General features: G+C 39.5%; 1 protein-coding gene across 1 annotated transcript; it reads left to right on the top strand.

Annotated features, from left to right (window-relative positions):
• Positions 1-2,531: 2,531 nt before the first annotated feature.
• Positions 2,532-5,691, top strand: LOC135110987 (brachyurin-like). The gene is made up of 7 exons (XM_064023806.1): positions 2,532-2,603; positions 3,012-3,096; positions 3,289-3,433; positions 3,862-4,019; positions 4,297-4,383; positions 4,489-4,601; positions 4,957-5,691. The coding sequence occupies exons 1-7, from the start codon at positions 2,562-2,564 to the stop codon at positions 5,113-5,115; spliced, it is 789 nt and encodes a 262-aa protein (XP_063879876.1). The 5' UTR covers positions 2,532-2,561; the 3' UTR covers positions 5,116-5,691.
• The last annotated feature ends 16,588 nt before the right edge of the window (positions 5,692-22,279 follow it).

Raw genomic sequence — 22,279 nt, 5'->3', positions numbered from 1 at the left:
TCCTGTCACCCCCTCTCTTATTGTTATTCATCAATGACCTTCTAAACCAGACTTCTTTTCCTATCCACTCCTACGCTGATGATACCACCCTGCACTATTTCACGTCTTTCCATAGACGTCCAACACTTCAGGAAGTAAATATTTCACACGCAGGGAAGCCACAGAACGCCTGACTTCTGATCTTTCTAAAATTTCTGATTGAGGCAGAGCAAACTTAGTATTGTTTAATCCCTCAAAAACTCAATTCCTCCATCTATCAACTCGACACAACCTTCCAGACAACTATCCCCTCTTCTTCAATGACACTCAACTGTTCACCTCTTCTACACTGAACATTCTCGGTCTGTCCTTTACTTATAATCTGAAGTGGAAACTTCACATCTCATCTCTAGCTAAAACAGCTTCTATGAAGTTAGGTGTTCTGAGACGTCTCCGCCAGTTTTTCTCATCCCCCCAGCTGCTAACTCTTTACAATGGCCTTGTCCGTCCATGCATGGAGTATGCTTCAAATGTCTGCGGGGTTCCACTCATACCGCTCTTCTAGACAGGGTGGAATCAAAAGCTTTTCGTCTCATCAGCTCCTCTCTTCTAACTGACTGTCCTCAGCCTCTCTCTCACCGCCGCAATGTTGCATCTCTAGCTGTCTTCTACTGCTATTTTCATTCTAACTGCTCTTCTAATCTTGCTAATTGCATGCCTCCCCTCCTCCTGCTGCCCCCTGCACAAGACTTTCTTCTTTCTCTCACCCCTGTTCTCTCCACTTCTCTAGCGCAAGAGTTAACTAGTATTTTCAATCATTCATCCTTTTCTCTGGTAAACTCTGGAACTCCCTGCCTATTTCTGTATTTGCACCTTCCTATGACTTGAATTCCTTCAAAAGGGAGGTTTCAAGACACTTGTCCTTCAATTTTTGACTACCGCTTTGGACCCATTTATGGGGTTGGCATCTCAGTGGACTTTTTTTTTTTTTTTAGTTGGATTTTTGTTGCTCTTGGCCAGTGTTTCTCCTACATAATATAAATACATATATATATATATATATATATATATATATATATATATATATATATATATATATATATATATATATATATATATATATATATATATATATATATATATATATATATATATATATATATATATTATTTTTTTTTTTTTTGTTGCTGCCATTGGCCAATACTCCTCTTATGTAAAAAAATGATGAATGAACGAGTACAAAGTGATGTCTACTATCTCTCTCTCTCTCTCTCTCTCTCTCTCTCTCTCTCTCTCTCTCTCTCTCTCTCTCTCTCTCTCTCTCTCTCTCTCTCTCTCTCTCTCTCTCTCTCTCTCTCTCTCTCTCTCTCTCTCTCTCTCTCTCTCTCTCTCTCTCTCTCTCTCTCTCTCTCTCTCTTTTTCTTTGTACTCCCTTCACTCCACTGCCTTCCTCCGCGTACTGCAGGTCCTGAGGAAAGCTGCTTGGGTCCATCGCTGTAGCTTGTTTGTCAGGAAAGATTTCCCATTATAGTATTCATGATGTCATATACTCGTGTAACACTCCGTAGGGGAAACAGGAACTAGGAAAAAAAAAATAACTTGGATCTCATAATGTTTCCTCTGCTCCATCTACGTAAGTTTCATACAATACATTTATACTGACGAAGGATGGAACACTGTCCGGATGTTTACACGGCCTTCTGCGAAGGGAAACAGAAAAAAAAAAAAAAAAAAAAAAAAAAATATATATATATATATATATATATATATATATATATATATATATATATATATATATATATATATATATATATATATATATATATATATATATATATATATATATATATATATATATATATATATATATATATATATATATATATATATATATATATATATATATATATATATATATATATATATATATATATATATATATATATAAATTCTGTTAAGGTTGAGGCCAGGCAGGCAAGTATACGAGGCCAGCAAATGACGGCGCCTGAATTTTGTGCAGGAGCCAGACGGAAGCCATGAAACAATTTACTGAAAGCTTACCGTGCGGACGCGACGCGGACAGACGGTGTGGGTGCGTGACGCGTACGGATTTTGAGACGAAAGGTTTTACGAATGGCATGCTGCTTTGGGGTCAGAGGTTCTACGGTTGCGATGCTGGTGCGGTCCATGTATCAAAAAAGTCTTGTAGGTGTGTGTCGTGTGTATGGTCATGATAAGAGTGTGTGTGTGTGTGTGTGTGTGTGTGTGTGTGTGTGTGTGTGTGTTTATGGGCAACTGCGAGATAAAGAGATAAAGTTAAGCACCTACCTAGATCTTGTGTGTATGTGTGTGTGTGTGTGTGTGTGTGTGTGTGTGTGTGGAATGTCTTAAGCCTGATGTCACTGTAAGCCTGTAAACCATGAAGCCTAAACACGGAAAATAAAAAAAAATTGTCGGCTGTTATGTCTCAGGGAAAACTCTCTCTCTCTCTCTCTCTCTCTCTCTCTCTCTCTCTCTCTCTCTCTGGCTTTCTCGCCTATATAATTACAGTGGAGGAGCGCGATAAGACCTCTATCACTACCATGCCAGGGAGGATCACTCTTCTTCTCTGCTTTGCCCTCTTTGTAAGTCATCACCTGCATCAAGTGCCTCTTTTTCCACACCACTGTGGGGAAGTAATTCGTTAGTGGTGTAGACACACGCTGCTGTCGCATGTGTTGATCTTAAAACGAACTCATCACGTCAAACCATTACCATTTCCATGGCCATGAGAATTAGCAGAGAAATAGGTGGTTGATCTTCAGTTCCTCCAATGTTGACTTTTGTTGGTGATAATTAACTTTCATGACAACTGAAGCCTCAATTTTTTTGTTATGTCACAATTTCACATGAATTTCTCGTGTGAAAGAAGAAAAAAAATATTTCAAGGAATGTAAGAGTTGATAACAACAAAACTAAGTATGAGTTGACAACAACAAAACTAATTTCTGACTGAATAATGGCAGATAAATTCGCCAAAAATTATATTTCAGAATGGCATCTCCGCAGCAGGGGAGCCGTGGCGCTGGCCGTCTCGCATGCCAGTTCGTTCTCCTGTGGACTCTTTCAGGCCCTCAGGTACGTTATGCCTGTCACGACTCTTCTTGGGAATAAATCTTATTTTTCCCATTTTTTCTTACTTTCCTTCTTTATTTTTTACTCATTAATATTATGATCTAATTTTGTGTATAAGATCTTGTGCACGGGTGAATACATGGCATGTATTTTCATCACGTGTATTTTGATCAACGTTTCTCTCGGGCCGTGAAGGAAACCTAGAGTCGCAATGGGTGAAGCAGGCGACGATCGACTCGTGGCCCCACCTGGTGATTCTCTTCATCGATAACATGTACATCTGCAGCGGCTCCCTCATCTCCAACGAGTGGGTGCTGACCGCCGCGCATTGCATGGACGGGTTAGTACTGCAAACATTTCTGATACATCTAGTAACACTGTGTCATGTCACGTCATTAAAGATTATTTCTTTACCTTGCACCAAAATCTGAGCTTATAACATCATGAGCAAACTAATTCACTTGATCATAAGGAGGTATTTGATGGGTAAATACTCTAACAGTTAACTCAATAATTAATGATGGATTAATAATTGATAATTAATGATTAGAAAATTAAATAGAAAACAGCTTACCAAGAATACGCAATATAATAAATTATTTTTTATATTAATTTCAGATGGTGTGTGTGTGTGTGTGTGTGTGTGTGTGTGTGTGTGTGTGTGTGTGTGTGTGTGTGTGTCTTTAATATTCAGATTGCTAAGATGACAACTCATATAAACTTTAATGTTGATAAAGGGTCTTTCTTCTCACCAATTGTGCCTTACAGTGCGAGTTTCGCCGAAATTGTAATGGGCGCGTGGGCAAACCAAGCAAGTGAAATGACAATGACTTCACAAGACTTTCTTGTTCACGAGAACTGGAACAGTTTCACTCTTTCAAACGACATCGCTCTGGTCAAACTGCCCCAGCCCGTCGACTTCAACGGTTAGGACGTATCTCTCTCTCTCTCTTAGGATGATTATTTTTATCTTATAACGTTATTTGGTGATTCAACAAGTAATTTCATAGTGATTAAATGCTTTATTCTTACTTTAATATAAACTTTTGTATTTTCTTTTATCTAAGGCATGTTGGTTTTGACTTACAGAAAATTTTTCCTTTGTAGAAAATATTCAGCGTAAAACATTCAATTTTTATCAGAATACGAACAACTTTTCTGAAGCTTGGGAAATAAAATGTTTCGTTCGATTTCATGCACCAGAATTCATTGGCAGTGTGGGTCTGCCAAGCGAAGATCTGGCAGCAGGCGACATAATGCATGTCCCGAACTGGAGCGCTCCATTTGCAGGTAAAACAAACCTTCACTTCATAATGAAGAGTGAAATGTATCTTGAATAACATTATCTGCACTTTATAGATACTAACATAACTCTCCGTTCTGAAATAACTACAGTTTCTGATGTGCAAGCCGAGGTACTTAGCAATACCGAGTGTAAGAGCATCTTTGGCTTTATTAATGACTCGGTGGTCTGTGTTAAGAAACTCTCTAGTCAAGGAGACTGTCAGGTAAGACGTTCATCAGTATGATAAAACTTCTGTATAATCAAAGTCAATAATCGAGTAACACTCCACACTCTGTTTTACTATGTTTGGCATTTTCTTTATCTTGAGTCCATTGATCTAAGTAGAAAATTCCTTATCTTGTAAGGAGACTCTCAGCTGACCAGAGAATTTAAATTTGAAGGAAAGAAATAAAACACAGTTGAAGTGAATACAGGAGGTTATACTCGATTTCTGACCACCACTATTCACTTGAACGTGCCATTGTTTATGCATGTGGCCAGCAACGCAAGACAAAAGAAAGACTTCAAGACAGAATGATGATGGTATTGCAAAAAATCCATCCATTCTTTTTTTTCAGGTTGATTCTGGCGCTCCCCTGCAAAACGCTGGAAATACTTACGGCATCAGCTCCTTCGGCTCGTCAGTAGGGTGCGACGCAGGCTATCCTATCGCCTTCACTCGCGTCTTTCATTTCCTTGACTGGATAGAAATGCACACCGGAGTTACCCCACAGTAACTCAGCAGCGCAAAGATCATATTATGAAGCGCTTCTACGCCGCACCTCGACTACTTTTAACCCTTTGACAGCTATTTGTTACATCTTTCCTTCATCACTAATCAGTCTGAGACATCTTTACTTGTTCTATAGCCAACTCCAATCTTTAAACTGCGTAGAAATTACAAAATCTACTTTTTTTTAATCCCCTACTTTCTTGTAGATGCTTATACAGATTCCATGCATTACTTCTGGTGCTGTTAACTGATTCGTATCGCAGTGAAAGGATTAAAAGGCTCTAGCTAAAGTTACATGGATTTTTAAGGATGGTTTTACAATTATAGGGGCAAATTGACACGATTTCTATATTCATAAGAGAAAAAAACACTCTTCAGAACCCAGCTAATCATCTCTGTGGCCTTTGAAAATAGTAGTGAGGAGAGAGCAAAGCGTTTCAGAATACGGACTGTAAGACCACCTGCTGTTTGTACTTTATCGTTCTCTTTAAGCATTCCATTGCTATAGCTGTTCTTTGTTAATCTTCCAAGCACTGTAAAAAGTATTTGTCTAAACACAAAGAAAGAGACATTAAGATCATTTTGTCTTTTATTTATTTTTTTGAAATTCTTATTTACTTATTTTTAGGTTATGGTATTAGTTAGAAGACTTTAATGCAAATTGTACGAGTGAAAAATTTTGTAATTGATTATGAAAAAAAAAAAGTCCAGGAATGAAAAGGGTTAATCATGCAGTGAATATTGTGTAATGCGTGTCATATACGTGTGGTTTTCTGTATATGAACTGCTGTGTGTATGTAGATGTAGAATCCACCATAATACGAGTATATCCTTATTTGGTCGTATGTGAAATCTATTTTTCTTGTTAATGTTTGGAAGTCTGTGATGTTATTGCATTGATTTACATATTACAGTAAAAGCCCTCTCATCCGGCATTCGAGTATCCGGCAGCTTCAAGTATCCGGCACATTTTTCCCCGAGCCTTAAAATCAATAAAAAATCAATGTGTACTCATAAAATAAATTAAAATTCCCGCGCGAGGCATACTTTGTCCCCTCGCCACCAGAGCGCACTGCTTCGCGCCACCCGCGGCCCACTGCACTGTGTTTACTCAGTGACTCAGTCCCGCGTGTGCACTGTTTATCGCCTGACGCCTTCATCATGCCTAAAGTTGTAGAAAAGAGGAAGCGTCTTGTGCTTACACTTAAGCAGCTGATCAGATCAGCTGCTGATTAAAATCAGCTGATCTTTGTTATGGTAAGATGCGTGAGTGTAGGGTGGTGATTGCGGACATAATTTCACTTCTATTCAAGTATCCGGTGATATTCAAGTATCCAGCATGTTGGCGGTCCCATTGATGCCGGATAAGAGGGATTTTACTGTATAAGCTCCCAATTATTCCGGTTACTTTTTTTTTTTTATCTATTTAACTACCTAGCCACTAGCTACCTTCCTATCTACCTACCTACCTAGCTACCCACCTACATGTCTATCTATTCACAGTACATACAACTCAACCATAATACGTATACCAAACCATAGAAAATATCCTACTTATCCACGTAACAGACGCATCAGCAGAAGCTCACATTCAGCACGAGGTAGGGAGAGTGAGAAGCAGGCGGGTGAAGTAAGAGCCAGACTCTGTTCTCCCCTTGACCGTGAAAATATACGTCTCTCTTGGCCTGCAGTTTGTATCTTACCGGGATGCGTACATTACCTCACCCCAAGGCACTCTGCTTCGCGCGGAGTAGAGAGTGAGTACTCGTATATCCACCGCTGAGTAATAACCTCATTACGGCAGACGTCAACTAATAAGATTCGCTTTAAACTAAACATTTCTTGGAAGTTGGACGATGTTTCCTTCCTCGTGTGGCGTGGTATACAGCGTAGGTAAGTAATTTTCCGCTTTATACATACTATATACATACATACATACATACACACACACACACACACACACACACACACACACACACACATACACACACACACACACACACACACACACACACACACACACACACATTTTTTCTCTCTCTCTCTCTCTCTCTCTCTCTCTCTCTCTCTCTCTCTCTCTCTCTCTCTCTCTCTCTCTCTCTCTCTCTCTCTCTCTCTCTCTGATGGCTTTTGTATCTACACTAGAAAATTTAGTGATCTATGAATGCGTATGTGTTTGCGAATGTCAGTTATTAGGAAAAAATAAGAGTGGTTATACATGCATGTAAATATTCTCAGATATTTACATCTTATTTGTATCGTAATGTATTAAGAATTGCTGCTCATTATGATTCGTACATAGCTGCAGGTGCGTTCTTTCCATGTGTGACTGAAAACACACCTTCTCACACGGTACTTTATTGTGGCATGATAAGATATTTGTTTATTTATTTTATTTATTTATTTATTTATTTTTCTATGTAGGAAGGATGTGATAGCAGTGGTGCCATCTGGTTGAAAGAGCGAAGAGTTCAGCTTCAGAGATAGATGTGATAGCAGTGGTGCCATCTGGTTGAAATATGCGTTCAGTTCCTTTAATACCAACCAACCGTTTTTATCTTATCTTATCATCACATCCTCTTTTTATGCGGTGAGAATGTGGATATTGGTGTTTTATTAATTGGTGAATGCAGGGGCGGATTTTTTTTTATTTATTTTGTTTATGTTTTATGCAAGAAGAGTGCTGGCCAAGGACAACAAAAAGAGCGAAAAAATAGGCCCATTGAGGTGCCAGTCCCAATAGGATATTTATTATTTCACAATGTTCAGCACCAAACACTATATTCAACTTCATACAACATACAAGTGAATTGGTTCAGGGTCTTACATATATATATATATATATATATATATATATATATATATATATATATATATATATATATATATATATATATATATATATATATATATATATATATATATATATATATATATATATATATATATATATATATATATATATATAGCTTAAAGGCAACCAATTCATCGCCAGTAGTAGTAGACAGGAACTGATTAGGTCTTGGGTCAACTGCGGTTCTGATGGCTTACAATTTTCGTCAAGGGCCGGCCACGATGTCTACGTATATGCTGAGAGTAACGACACAGAGAGAGACCCGTCTGGTTTTGGTGTTGAAAGAATGCTATGCTATTGTAAGGTACTGTATTTTCTCAAGGGAGGAAGACAAACTTAGAAAAAAAAAAAAAAGAGAAACCTGCTAATTGTCTCTCCCATAAAATCTTGAAGGGACGGAAAGAGAGAGAGAGAGAGAGAGAGAGAGAGAGAGAGAGAGAGAGAGAGAGAGAGAGAGAGAGAGAGAGAGAGAGAGAGAGAGAGAGAGAGAGAGAGAGAGAGAGAGGAAAATAACGGTGTGTCTTTTGTCTGACTTATACAATGTACTCTTGGACTGTGTTGGAATCAGAGAGAGAGAGAGAGTATAAAACCGTTCTTTTTCGTGGTGTTCTGTCTTGGCAACCATTGACACTTGAGTCGTATTTCACAAGTGACTTTTTCAACCCAGCAGTCTGCCATGGCCATCTCTGAAACTTACGAGAAGCAGAAGGAGGACGAGGAGGAGAGGGATAAGGAGGAAAATCGTGTGAGGTCGAAAAGTTATGAGAAAGGTAGAAGAGAACAGACGAGCGCGCTGAGGAATATGAGAGACAGAGAGAGAGAGAGAGAGAGAGAGAGAGAGAGAGAGAGAGAGAGAGAGAGAGAGAGAGAGAGAGAGAGAGAGAGAGAGATGAAAAAGGAGAAAAAAGAGAAAGCGTGCTGAGAAGTGAAGAGTTGGAGCACTGCAAAATGGGGAGACGAGATCCTACAAGAGCCAGTCGAGTAGGTGGCGAGAGTGAGGGTGGGAGCAGAAGAAGCAACAAGACGAGGAGGTTAAAGGCGGTTGGAGCGGAAGTGCATGGATAGTGAAGGGAAGAGAAGCGAAGGGAAGGGAAGGGAGGGAATGGGAAAGGAAGGGTGCAGGTGGTACGGACGCAGACACGTGGGGAAGGGAAGGAAGATAATATATATATATGTATATTCAGAAGATAAATCACGACTTGCCGGATGAGTTGGGAGGTGGCGGGAGGAGGCGAGGAGTGGCGAGGTGAAGGCAGCAGGAAACATTATAGCGGCAGGAGGGAAAAGTGTATGAATTAATATCGCTGATTTTCCCCTCGTATATTATCAGTGTATACATTGAAAGGACTTTTACCGATGCCTCATTAATCCACCACTGTTTATGCCAGGCGAGTGTTGTGAAGACTCGATCAATACAGGAGCAGGCGAGGAGGGCGCGGAGCTTCCAGGCAGACGGCACAAGTGGCTCCCCGATGCACCATTCCTGAGTGGCCCGCGTGGCACACAGAACCGCGCGCTGCCCTTGTTCGGTGCCTGCGAGGGATTTAGTACTTTGGAGGCTTTCACCATTCATTGCTCTACTTGGCGCGTTACAGAGGGACGCGCGGCGGGATGCCTAGGGTGAGGCGTTCAGGCGTGTATGTGGGAGTATTAGAACCGTGTCTTTCTTATATATTTTTGCTGCAAACTCTTTCTAGATTAAGTTTGAGTTTGGTAGGTTTAGGATTTTTTTTTTAAGAAAGGTTTTAATTTTATCATTAGGCTTATATTTACTTCAATTTTAACTTTATTCGCTAATAATTGGTGACATAAATAATCGTGTCTTTCCTATATAAGTTTTACTGTTAAATTTCTGTACATAATTAGTGTCTAGTTTACAATGATTTATTTTTCTAATAGCAAAGGGCTTAATTAAGGTTATCATTGAGCAAATATTCACTCTAATTTTAACTTTATTCGCTATGAGTTGCTAATTTTATGGAGTTTGGGAATTGCCTATAGTACTGAATGTGAATCAATCTTAATAAATCTGCCACGCTCCATTTCGACTTGAGAAACGCAGCTGTACCTCCCACATTTTCTGAAACACTTTTTGGCTGTTACAGTTCCTACAAACTTATGCGTTATACTTCCAAGTATTGCTGAGTTTGACAGAAGAATTCAGTGGCTAAATGTTCATGACGAGGATAATAAACAATCTTAATAAGAAATGATGCACGCACGTTATTACTTTATGACTCAGGAACTGTTATGTATCATTGGGGGAGCATGATTAGTTACACTCCATATTGTGATGGTGGTCGGGAGCGTTTATTTAGGAGGTCATTATTTCACGTCCATCAGAGCTCAGGATATAGTAATACAGTATGTGGGAAATATAGCTAAAAAAAAAAAAGAGAGAGAGAAAACTGACAGCGAATGACTTTTCTTGTAAGAATGAATCAGATACTTCCAGTCATGATGATGTTCCGAAGCGTTTATCAAAAAAGTAATTCTTTCACGTCCATCAAAATTCAAGATACAGAACGTGGGAAATAAGGTTGAAAAAGAGAGAAAGAGGGAAGATATCAACACTTTCAACCGCAAGAATGGTTAACACACTCCATATCATAATGGTATTCCGAAGCGTTTACTCAAGATTTCATTCTTCCACGTCCATCAAAACTCAGGATGAAATACAATGCGTGGGAAATAAGGTCGAAAAAGAGATAAAATCGACAGCTTTATCCGTTAGACTGGCTCACACGGTACCCATATCGAAGCGTTATTCAAAAGTTGTTATTCCACCTCTATCAAAACTCAGGATGAAATATGAAATACAGTACGTGGAAAATAAAGTAAGAAAAAAGAGCAAAAACCGACAGCGAAGGGCTTTAGTCGCAGGAATGGCCGTTAGTTATATCTGCCGTAAAAGTAAAGGAAGACTGCCCCTCACCATTATCTTTGCTTGAAGGATGGGAATGACCGGAGCGTCAGAACAAGAGCCGCTTCCACACACAGGGATGGAAGTCTGGGGCGAGGAGGCTGTCTCTAGTAAAACAAACACACGACAGGACTCACAAGCGCTGTTCACATTTTTTTTTTTTTTTCTGCTGGAAATTAATTTTCATTCTAGGTAATTTATCGATAGAATTTAATCAGTGTACTCACGGTAGAACATATGTAGTCAAGCTTGTGTAGCCAGCAAGAAGTGAAATGCTAACGTTCTGTCATAGCAAGATAAGTTAGTCTACTGTAACAAGAACTCGTTTTCCATGTTCTAAGTTACGTATTCTGTTCGGTGTCACGTTTTCGTTCCAGACGATTAAAAAAGGAGAAAATCAATGAGTAAATGTTCCTGTTTACCCCCTTTCTCCCTAGACGGCAATAATATATGCTATTACTATTCTCCTTTATATATGTATCCCGTAAATAGACAATCAGAACAAGCCAGTGATTACCAGTTAAAGCCGAGGAACAAAATAATATTGGAACCCTGTGTAGCAGTGGGCGGCATCTCACTCCACTCACGGGGTGCAGTCTCTTGTTGTTTGTGTTGTGATGTGCAAACGCAGGAAATATCACCCTGCAAGACGCGTTCAAGGTAATGTGGGTATATTATTATTTGTAGTATAGATCTCAGAGGCATTAATATTTGTTAAGAGGTGTGAAGTGTTAAGAGTACTGCCTTAAAAGTCATGTTTAGCTATATTTACATCTACTTGTGTTTTTAAGTGCATCAGCTGACTGTTTCACGATTACTGTTTCTTAGTTTTGATGATGTGATATTTTAAATGATAGAAAAGGGGGCGTAAGGATAGATTTTAAGAAGCTCTCCGGGATCTGCTTTATAATATGAGGGAGTGGTCTTGTAAGTAAACAAATATGGCCGCTGGGCATCATGAACTAGCGCAATTAGTTAGCCTTTTGCTAACTAATGAGAATGGACATATTGTCCATTCTCTCATGTACAGTTGCGGATTGAAAAACACAGATGAAGTGTATATGTAAGATTTTCTTGGTGTCTATTTTAGGCTCTGAATAAAATAATCGTTATGCAGTACTTCGGTAACTTTGCAGTCAGGACCCGAGCAACACCGTTTCAGACCTCGTCACTCATGTTAAGCGTCCGCCCCTGACTTAACACGCTGATAAAAACCAATTAAGTAATTTAAGCTGCTGTCACGGGCCTCCAGAACTGCCCTTTTCCCGCCCTATGTGGGGGCCCTTTCTGCAGTAAGTATATTTGTATTGATAGAGTAATGAACAGACTGTTTATTAATATTTCAGATGTCGTATTTTAGGCTGTAAATGAGGAAATCGTTATGCAACACTTGGATAACCGTTCAGCAAGTGTGGTTTTGATGAGAAAATGCACAAACTGTTTATTAGTATATTTGGTATCATATTTTAAGCAGTAAATCAAATAGTCGTAATACAACACCTTCTATAGAATTATGCAGAAAGTATAGATATGTGTAATGATAAAGTACTGTGCAGACTAAGGGCGCTTGCGAGCGATACTGGGTCGAATCTCCCCGCGATGCCCGTAGTTATGGCGCGTCCCCTCCACCAGCCATACAAAGAACCTTGACGCAGCCATAGTAGTCCTAGGCACGGCTCCAGAGAGTCCAGTGATGGAAGGAATATCGTCTTGGCTACGGCGGGGCACTCGTGGTCACTTGTCACGTCAACTGTCCAAGAGTTTTTGTTATCCTCGACATTTATATTCATTACTGTTGTTGTTTTTATACACAAGAGAGAAAAAAAAAAAAACTCAAGGGTAAACACAAATTCATCTCTCAAAAAAGAAAAGGAATACTAGTCAATTCAGATTTGGGAATTCTTTGAAACACTTCTGTATTTTGAAACGCTTTAAGCTCCTGTGAGAACTATTTTCAAATGTTATAGAGATTATTGTTGATTCATGATACTTCATATGCCCTAGTTTGGCTTATTAGAGGCAGAAAGATTATTTCATTAATTATTTCATTATAGCCTTTTAGTAGACATTCTTATAATGAATTAAGGATCTAGTAGAATATCTTGTATGCTAAAGCCACATCTTTGCAATATTTCGCTCATCATACCACGTCCCTTACACTCACGTTCATCATCACGTTCACTCATTGCCTCTACATTTTATTGAACTTAGAACATTAGAACTCCCCATTCGATACCAGACTTTGCAAACCAGCGATATTAGATTTCAGCAAATTGACAAAGAAAGTATCTCAAGTCAGTCTTTCAAGTCCTCGTATAGACGAGGACATTTTTAGAGTAACTGACCAGCTAACAGCATCTTCACAGCGGCGCTTCACAGTCTTCCCTGTAAAAATTGAACCCACGTGAGAGGACCAAGAAAAAGTCTGTGAGGAGCATCCTGTGCGGCAGCTGTGACTGAGAGAAGCAGTTTAAAGCTGGTCAAGCAATACAGTCTTCTCTTAATCCTGAGCTGCCTTTTCAGCATTTCTCTTTTTTTTTTTCATACGCTCCTGCTGCCAGTGTGTCTCTCTCTCTGCTGGGGAACTTTCCGTCTTTATTAAACGCTGCGACCATCGGTATTCCAGCGACTTAGGGACCAGTTTGTAGCTCGACCCGTTCGTGAGTCGATGCTTCCACTGTCCTTTTGCTTGACACAGCTTAGCGTGTGGAGGTAAGAGAGAGAGAGAGAGAGAGAGAGAGAGAGAGAGAGAGAGAGAGAGAGAGAGAGAGAGAGAGAGATTATAGTGTATCTGATTACGGCGTCCTTGTTATGTTAGCAGCGGGTGATTGGGGAACACACAAGAGAGACATGAAGGCCAGACTGCAGTTTACATATACTCTTCACCTCTCTCTCTCTCTCTCTCTCTCTCTCTCTCTCTCTCTCTCTCTCTCTCTCTCTCTCTCTCTCTCTCTCTCTCTCTCTCCCTCTTTCTTTCTCTCTCTCTGCTACTTCTACATCTCATCAAAATCTTCGCTCGTAAGTCATACGGTTGACACTAATTGAAGGGAGTAAAGACGCAAACCAGATTTCAGAGAGCGTAAGGGAAATTTATGCTGGAATTCTTTTTCCACACTGCAGTTTCCTACATCCGGAATATGTTTTCTCTACACTTTATGAATAATACTAAAGTGTACGTACATAGAGGCATAACACTCTCTCTCTCTCTCTCTCTCTCTCTCTCTCTCTCTCTCTCTCTCTCTCTCTCTCTCTCTCTCTCTCTCTCTTTCGGTAATTACAATGCATCAACTCCAAATGCGAGGCTTTTAAGTACGTAACGATACGAGGCAGCATTGGCCTTAAGGGTGTGCGGGAAGTATATGAGACTATCACTAAGGTACTGAAGGGGGCCGCGAGAGAGCCTCCTCCGCCAAGGGTAAGTGGTGGCAGGTAACTGAGTACCCGATTAACCTTCCCGGATCAGCAGTGGGGCGACCAGGGCGAGTTTGACCGTCCAAGAGGAGGAAGTGGTGAGGAGGCGTGGTGCTGGTGTGTTAAGTGAGGGATAGGGTATTTTTATGCTGTGAAGAGGAGGGGTAGGCAGAGGTGGAAGAGCAGGGGTAGACAGAGGTAAGGAGAAAGAAAGAGAGAGGAAGTTTGTTTGACCCATAGCTTTGTGGTAGTTTATGTCACACGCTCAAGCACATACACGAACATACTCACGGGCACACGCGCGTACAAATCGAAGTAGTGAATGATTGAGAAGGATTTGAATGCGTGGTGATGAATCTGTTAGCTTACGAAGTAGTAGTTAGCTTAAGACTATACCTCTGCGCCACACACACACACGCACACACACACACACACACACACACACACACACGTCAACGCAAATTGTGATGTAGAAGAGATGTGATCTAAGAACATTATGTGTGTGTGTGTGTGTGTGTGTAGAAAACATTTCCTGTCCGATTAACCAAACTTCCCCCGCACTGTAAGAGTAAAAACCTCATATCATTCACTTAAAACTCTAATCTTCCAGCGCACAATTTATGCACTCTTTGGGATTTAGAGTAAGCCAGACTTGCAGATGATCGGTGCGCAAATCATGACAAATTAGCAAGTAGACATGATTTACTGCAGGTATCTGAGACAGGTGAGGGAGTAGAGGATAGGTATAATAATTACTGGTATATAAAATTTAGTGGGAATGTAAGGGAAGGAAGAGAAAATTATGAGTTTTTAGCTCTTTGACTTATAGCGAAAGTGTGTTGCTTTGTCTGAGTAATCTTACACGATTTTATTGAGCAAAAATGAATTTCAGGCACGAAGAGGTTAGCAAAAATGTATTTAGGGTACAGTTAGGTTAGCAAAAATGAACTTGAGGTATACGAATAAATTAGGAAAAATATCTTACACATGAATTTCTCAGGGTCAATAATCGCGATGGAACGAGAAAGTAGGAAGGAATTGATTTTCAAATAGAGTGGTAGATGAATAAAATGCTGTCGGTAATCAAGTTGTTAGTGCTACTACACAATAACTTATTGTGATATCATTGTTGTGTTACGAAATTATATCGTAAATTTGCATATTATTTCATCCGTCTTCAGAAACTCAAAGAAGAAATTATAACACCGGGAACGAAAGTTATATATTCCTTGTTATTTTTATTATATGAAAATGTGATATAACGATAGCCCTATTTGTATTATAGTCTCCCATTCACATTAAAGTTTTCTGTGCTGCCCATCTCTCTCCTCCCTCCCTCCCTCCCTCTCTGCCTCCAGATGCCACTCGCACGTCACGACAATTTTATTTTCCTCCGCCCAGCACAGTTCACCGTACAGAAATAAAAACGAAAAAATCCCGAGCCTTGTTATTCTTTTTATGTCTTTCGTTATTTTATTCAATTATCATCCTGCATTTTTTTTACTTTTCCTCGGGCGTCGCCTCACATGCGGAAAAATACATACAAGTTTCATGAGAAGTGTTACAATATGGTGCTCTGGTATGACATCCATGAAATATACATTAATATTAATAACATGTCAGTATATAAATGCACTATTATTTAAGGGAATGTAGTGAAGGCTCATCCAGAACAGCGAACACGTACAGCAACGGGTTACAAGCTGAGAAATGAAATGCTACTTTATCATTTATATTTCTGACCGTAGTAAATTAACATCATACTCATAATATATAAAGAAAGGTATTGAAATGATACCTCATAATTTGTACTTGTATCCAAAACTTTGCAAAATTGTGACTATCAGACTGAAAAAAAAGAAAAAAGAAAATAAAAAAAAGAAAGACGAGGTACGCATTCCCACCTATTTGAAGCAAAACCAGCGGGCCGCGCCCTTCACACGGGCCCGCCAGACCAGACCTGCAGCTTTACGCGCTTCCCGCCGCGGGCTGCTCCAAGATCTGAGCCAATTGACTCATCCGCTCGCTAGCCTGACTTCTCGATAATTAAAGCCATTGATCTTACGTGATGCGATATTGGTATCACGGCGTGTTGAAAACGTCAACGGGAAGGGATAGAGGCAGTTTGCACTGAACGAGTGTTGGCTCAATGGATATTACTTCTTTGCACAAGTTTAGTTAATATGATTATGGTCCGTGTTCCTTAACGCTTTGAGCTTTCATTAGGACTACTTTCAAAGGCCACGGAGATGATAAGTCGGGTTCTCAGGATGTTTTCCAATATTAAAAGCACAGAGGTTATGTTTGATTATCGCAGGAATCATTAAAACAACTTCGAAAAAGCCCTATAATTTCCACTAGACTAGAACGTGTTAGTTGTAGTCCAGATGAAACGCCAGAACGTTTGGAATACGAGCCGATGATGTAAAGATTCCTGCCTAAACACACACACACACACACACACACACACACACACACACACACACACGTTCACTTGCACTAAAGTCAACATGCAATAAAAAAGACGATAATCTACTAAAAATACTGGAGGCAAGGAAATGTTGGGACCAGAAAGGCGTAAAAGTATCGCGAAACTAACGACCCGTGTGTGTGTGTGTGTGTGTGTGTGTGTGTGTGTGTGTGTGTGTGTGTGTGTGTGTGTGAGAGAGAGAGAGAGAGAGAGAGAGAGAGAGAGAGAGAGAGAGAGAGAGAGAGAGAGAGAGAGAGAGAGAGAGAGAGAGAGAGAGGAGAGACCTGAGGAGAAAGAAGATACATGGTAGATGTTTATAATTATGTTTTTTTTTATTCTTGTGCACTAAAGGGAAAGAATATTCATCCTTCTTACCGTACAAATGAGAGAAGTTTTATGCGACGTGAGAAGCGATGAGTAAGAGGAACGTTCTACGAAGCTCATGAGACTTATAATGAGGCGGGAGAAAATGAGGAGAGGAGAGTGTGGGTGGCGACTGAGCTGAGAAGAAACTTAAGATGGGAGTATCGTGTGGACCTCCGTCATATCGTCAAATGAGATAGGTAAAGACTGACACATGGTAAACTAGAAAAAGGGAAACGGTTTCAGAGGGAGGGAGAGAATGAATGCAACTGAAACTTTGGGGAGACTAAAAGAAGTATTTGCGGTTTTTATTTCTCTAATTCTTCTTTGTCATAGAAGGAGGGCGAAAAAATGACTGGCCACTGAAAACTTTTGGAGCACTAAAATGAGTATGTCTAGCTTTTATTCTTCCATTTCTTTCTTTGTCATGAGAGAGAAAAGGAAACGTAAGACTTTATGAATAATTCCGCCATCACTAGATATAATTTTGAGAGAGATAAAAATAGGAGGTATTTTTAGTATTATCATTACTTTTAAAGCTGGGTGGAAAGAGTATTCTTTCACTATTCACAAAAAAATAAATAAAAGAAACGTAATATTTTGAGAATAATATAACTACCACTAGACGTAAATTTGAGACATGGATAAAAAAAAATGAAAGACGTTTTTAGTATTATCATTATTTTTCAAAGTCACAGAAAAGTGGATGAAAGTTTTTTTTTTGCAGTTCTATCATCAGTTGAATAAAGTTAGACGGAACGAGTTGGGAGTTGAGTAAGAAAGGTAAATTAATGATCAAGTGGAATGGATTTGTTCATCGTATCTTGGTAACACAAGAAATGCCTTAATTATGTATATATTAATTGTAGTCGTGTATCAACATTTTCTTTTTCTGTGAGTTCATTAACTGAATACGAGAGAGAGAGAGGAGAGAGAGAGAGAGAGAGAGAGAGAGAGAGAGAGAGAGAGAGAGAGAGAGAGAGAGAGAGAGAGAGAGAGAGAGAGAGAGAGAGAGAGAGAGAGAGAGAGTTACAGCATGCACATTCAAATACCTATCATTTATCTATCTATCTGTCTGTATATGTATGTATGTATGCATCTGTTTATCTATTTATGTAGCCATTAGTCCATCTACCTACCCATTTATCTATCTATCCATCTATTTATATATCTATGTATTTGTCTACTTATCTATTAATCTATCAGTAAATAAATGTATCTACCTATGAATCTGTTTATCTACCTATCTATCTATCCATCTATTTATATATTTATTTTTTGTTTATTTACCGAGCTAACTATCTGCCTATTTATCAGTCTATCAATCCATCTACCTATCCATCTACCTATATATCTATCTGTTTGCCTTTTTACCTAACTACTTATCTATCTATCTATCTTTTTATCTATCTATCTGTCTAACTACCTATATACCAATCTATCTATCAGTCTATCTATCTACCTTTCTTTCTATCTGTGTATCTATCTATCTTTTTATCTGTATATCTAACTACCTATATATCCATCTATCGAGTTATCAATCTATCTATCTGTCTATCTATCTATCAGTCTACCAATCTATCTATCTATCTATCTATCTATCTATTTATCTATCTATCTATCTATCTATCGTCTCTATTTGTTTATTTATCTATCTGTTTAACTACCTATATATCCATCTATCTATCAGTCTATCTATCGATCTATCAGTCTATCTGTCTATCACCTATTTACTTATTTTTCTATCTGTCTATCTACCTATCATCTCTAGAACCTACTTTGCAGTATAACAAAACTGTCGGGTGTTCAGTATAATTTCTTCACCAATAAACACGCTATTCTTTAAAATTGTTTGTTAGCACATCACACTCGCCTGTCGCTTTCGGTAGTAATTCAGAATTTACCTTAGTCACCGTTCTTATCTGCTTCTTCTTCTTCTCCCTCCTTTTTAATTATCCCTTGAATTATTTACTCTGCTCGTGACTTAATGATGCTACGACGCGGCAGGAAACGAACACTGAACTAATTTTAAATACATAATGGTGCACAATATATCTGGCGTGACACGCATATCTTGTCGTGAACTAATGCCCCTGCGCCGCGCCACCTCCTTATCCCTGGTGGACTGTGCTGCTCTTAGTGGGTAATGGAGAGAGAGAGAGAGAGAGAGAGAGAGAGAGAGAGAGAGAGAGAGAGAGAGAGAGAGAGAGAGAGGTATTAGATGATTTTTCTTTCTTGTTCTTGTTCTTCTACTTGTTCTCCTTCTTCCTCGTACTATCCTGTCTCTCCCATTAATAGGTAGCTTAGGATAGTTACCCAGATAATGCAGTAAGGACCTCAAAGTCTCTTGTTGTTTGGACTTCCTTTGTTTTCTTTTGTATTCCTTTGTATTCTTTCTTCTTGTTCTTGTTTCTGTTGTTCTTGGTGTTCTTGTTCTTGTCCTTCTTTTTCTTGTCCTTGATCTTCTTGTTCTTGTTCTTCTTATTCTTATTTTCCTCCTCCTCCTCCTCCTCCTCCTGCTACTCCTCCTCCTTACACACAAACACACACAGGTTTTACGGACAAAAGTGCTCCGTCACAACATCAATTGCCGAGGCACTTTTGATCTTCACAGTTGATGGAATTCCTGCCTCGTGCATACGTAAACTGATCGGAGTGAATTTCAAGCGTTAACTGTGTTATTTGTCCGATTGATGCTGGCTGCTTACTCTCTCATTCCCTCGTGTTATCCGATCTGGAATTTTGTTGCTCTGATTTTCTTTTTTTGTTTCAAGTCGAGACACACAATGTTTCGTTCTCCGCTCTGTATCGTGTACGTTGAATTATGTAACCTGTTAATATAAAAGTGAAGTAAGTCTGGTTTATAGTTCACGTTCGTAGAAACTAATTTGGGTCAGACCTCCGGTAGGACATTATGAGGTTTGTATGAAAGAAAAAAATAGCCGCCTTTGTTTCGTATTGAATAGACTGCTCGTTATGAATATTCAGTAACCAATAGTATTATCAACATGAAAGGTAGTATTTTTTACATAGGTACTGAAATACGTAAATTTTGCCCATTTTAATTATTTTTACGTAGGATTATCTTAAGTTCTCCAATTGAAGGTAATTTTCTTGGACAGTAGTTTTTCCCTTTAATAAGTTTATAATTGAGCCAGCTGTGGATGTTTGTCAGTTGAAATGCTCTATTCTTTATGTGGTCTTATTCTCTAGTTAAGTAATTTTTTTCTACTACCATCTTTTTTTTTTTACTTGCGCTAACATTTTCTCCAAGTGAAGTGAAATTTCTTTCGCATTAGCTTTACAAGATGAGAATTGTATTCTCTACACATTTGAAATGGTACAAGCATTTCATGATTATGTATATTCGCTCCCCACTTATATTTATGGTTTTAGTTTTCAAGCGTTGGGGAGTTCTGTGATATGATTTCACGTTTCAAAAAGCACGTACCAATACAGACCTTCATAAAATTACCGCACATCAGTTCCCATTCATGCCACCTCCCACGTAGTCCTCTTTCACTCTCACTCATTCACACAATTAATATCCAATAAACACCCCAAAGGCAACCGTACATAACATTACCAATAGCGGATTACATAAGCTCGGAAAGGAAAAAAAATATCGACGAAATATTTCAGCAAAGACATTTAATATATTCGTATGCAAATATTGATGGGGGAGCTCATGAAGTGTTCATTACATCAGTAGATTGCTTTGTAATGATGTATATTATTAGTAATGACACATACGCTGCTAACATAACTTCTCTCTAATGGAAGGCTTGTGCCCCGTAATTATGTATTGGGAGCAGCCGGTGTGATACCTAAATCTGTCGCGTCATAAAGTTCGTTCCGATCATCAGGAGCCGCCACTCGCCTCGCCGGGACGGTGGTCGCGGCCAGATGTGCTTCGAAATTTCGCCCCAAACATTGCCCACTTTGCAACAGACAGCCGCGGTGGGGAGGTGAGGCGGGGCGAGGTGCTCTGGGCTCACTGACTCACTCCCTTTCGAATTAATATGGGAATGTAATCTGCAGCGAATCATGGAATCTGAAAGCGTTACTCCTCTCTCTCTCTCTCTCTCTCTCTCTGTTTGTCTGTCTATACTTGTATGTTTGTCTGTTTGTGTCTATCTGTCCATCATATCGTCCGTCCGTCGTCCATCCGTCTGTGTCTCGGTCACTCAGTTTCTCTCTCTCTCTCTCTCTCTCTCTCTCTCTCTCTCTCTCTCTCTCTCTCTCTCTCTCTCTCTCTCTCTCTCTCTCTCTGCACCCACCTTTTCAAAGCCCCCACTTTTTAACGCGGCAGGTAAAACATTGCTTCACTGAATACCTCGTACCTTCAGCATAAATTTGGCGAGTTGCCAGCACGTAGTGGCAGCGTCGGTGGGAAGTATGAGCCAGGTATTTCCCCCTCCAGGCTCCTCCACCACCACGTACTGCCTGAACACCGCCAGTCTGCACCTACCTCTTTGTGGCAAATTTCTGCCCACGTGTCGTATATTTGTTGAGTTAATCTATCACGTTTATAACTTGGTGTTTAGTCGTGCAAGTGAGAGAGAGAGAGAGAGAGAGAGAGAGAGAGAGAGAGAGAGAGAGAGAGAGAGAGAGAGAGAGAGAGAGAGAGAGAGAGAGAGAGAGAGAGAGAGAGCTTGAGTTAAGGAAGTTTTTTTTATTTATTTACTTTTTATTTTGTATTTATCTAAACTGTACCTTCAAAATTTCTGACAAAGTTTCATATTTTTTTGTTTTTGTTTTCAATGTGTGTGTGTGTGTGTGTGTGTGTGTGTGTGTGTGTGTGTGTGTGCGTGCGGGCTCTCTCTCTCTCTCTCTCTCTCTCTCTCTCTCGAGCCTTTTATTACTGTATGGCCATCTTTTGATTGATCCATGTACCTGTCTGGCTCTCCGTCTTCCTCCTGAGCTGTTCATGTATCTAATCATTACATTGATCGACAAACTCTGACTTGTGTGGTCATGAAGGAATTCTGAAAACTTCTCTCACTTTTCCTTCTCCTCCGCTACATCCTCCTTTTCCTGTTCGTCTTCGTCTTCACACTCCCACACTTCTCTTTCCCCTCAGTCACAGTTCTCAACATTTTCCTCGCTTTCTTCTCCGCCTCTTCACACATTCTTATTTCTCAGTC

Source organism: Scylla paramamosain, chromosome 2 (assembly GCF_035594125.1).
Source record: "Scylla paramamosain isolate STU-SP2022 chromosome 2, ASM3559412v1, whole genome shotgun sequence".
NCBI classification, from domain to species: Eukaryota; Metazoa; Arthropoda; class Malacostraca; order Decapoda; family Portunidae; genus Scylla; species Scylla paramamosain.
This window is presented reverse-complemented; position numbering and strand designations above follow the sequence as displayed.

Coding starts and splice junctions, on each gene's coding strand:
- LOC135110987 (XM_064023806.1), top strand. CDS start 2,562: ATGCCAGGGAGGATCACTCTTCTTCTCTGCTTTGCCCTCTTT. Junction 2,604..3,011: donor TTCTCTGCTTTGCCCTCTTT/GTAAGTCATCAC, acceptor ATTATATTTCAG/AATGGCATCTCCGCAGCAGG. Junction 4,020..4,296: donor CCAGCCCGTCGACTTCAACG/GTTAGGACGTAT, acceptor TTCATGCACCAG/AATTCATTGGCAGTGTGGGT.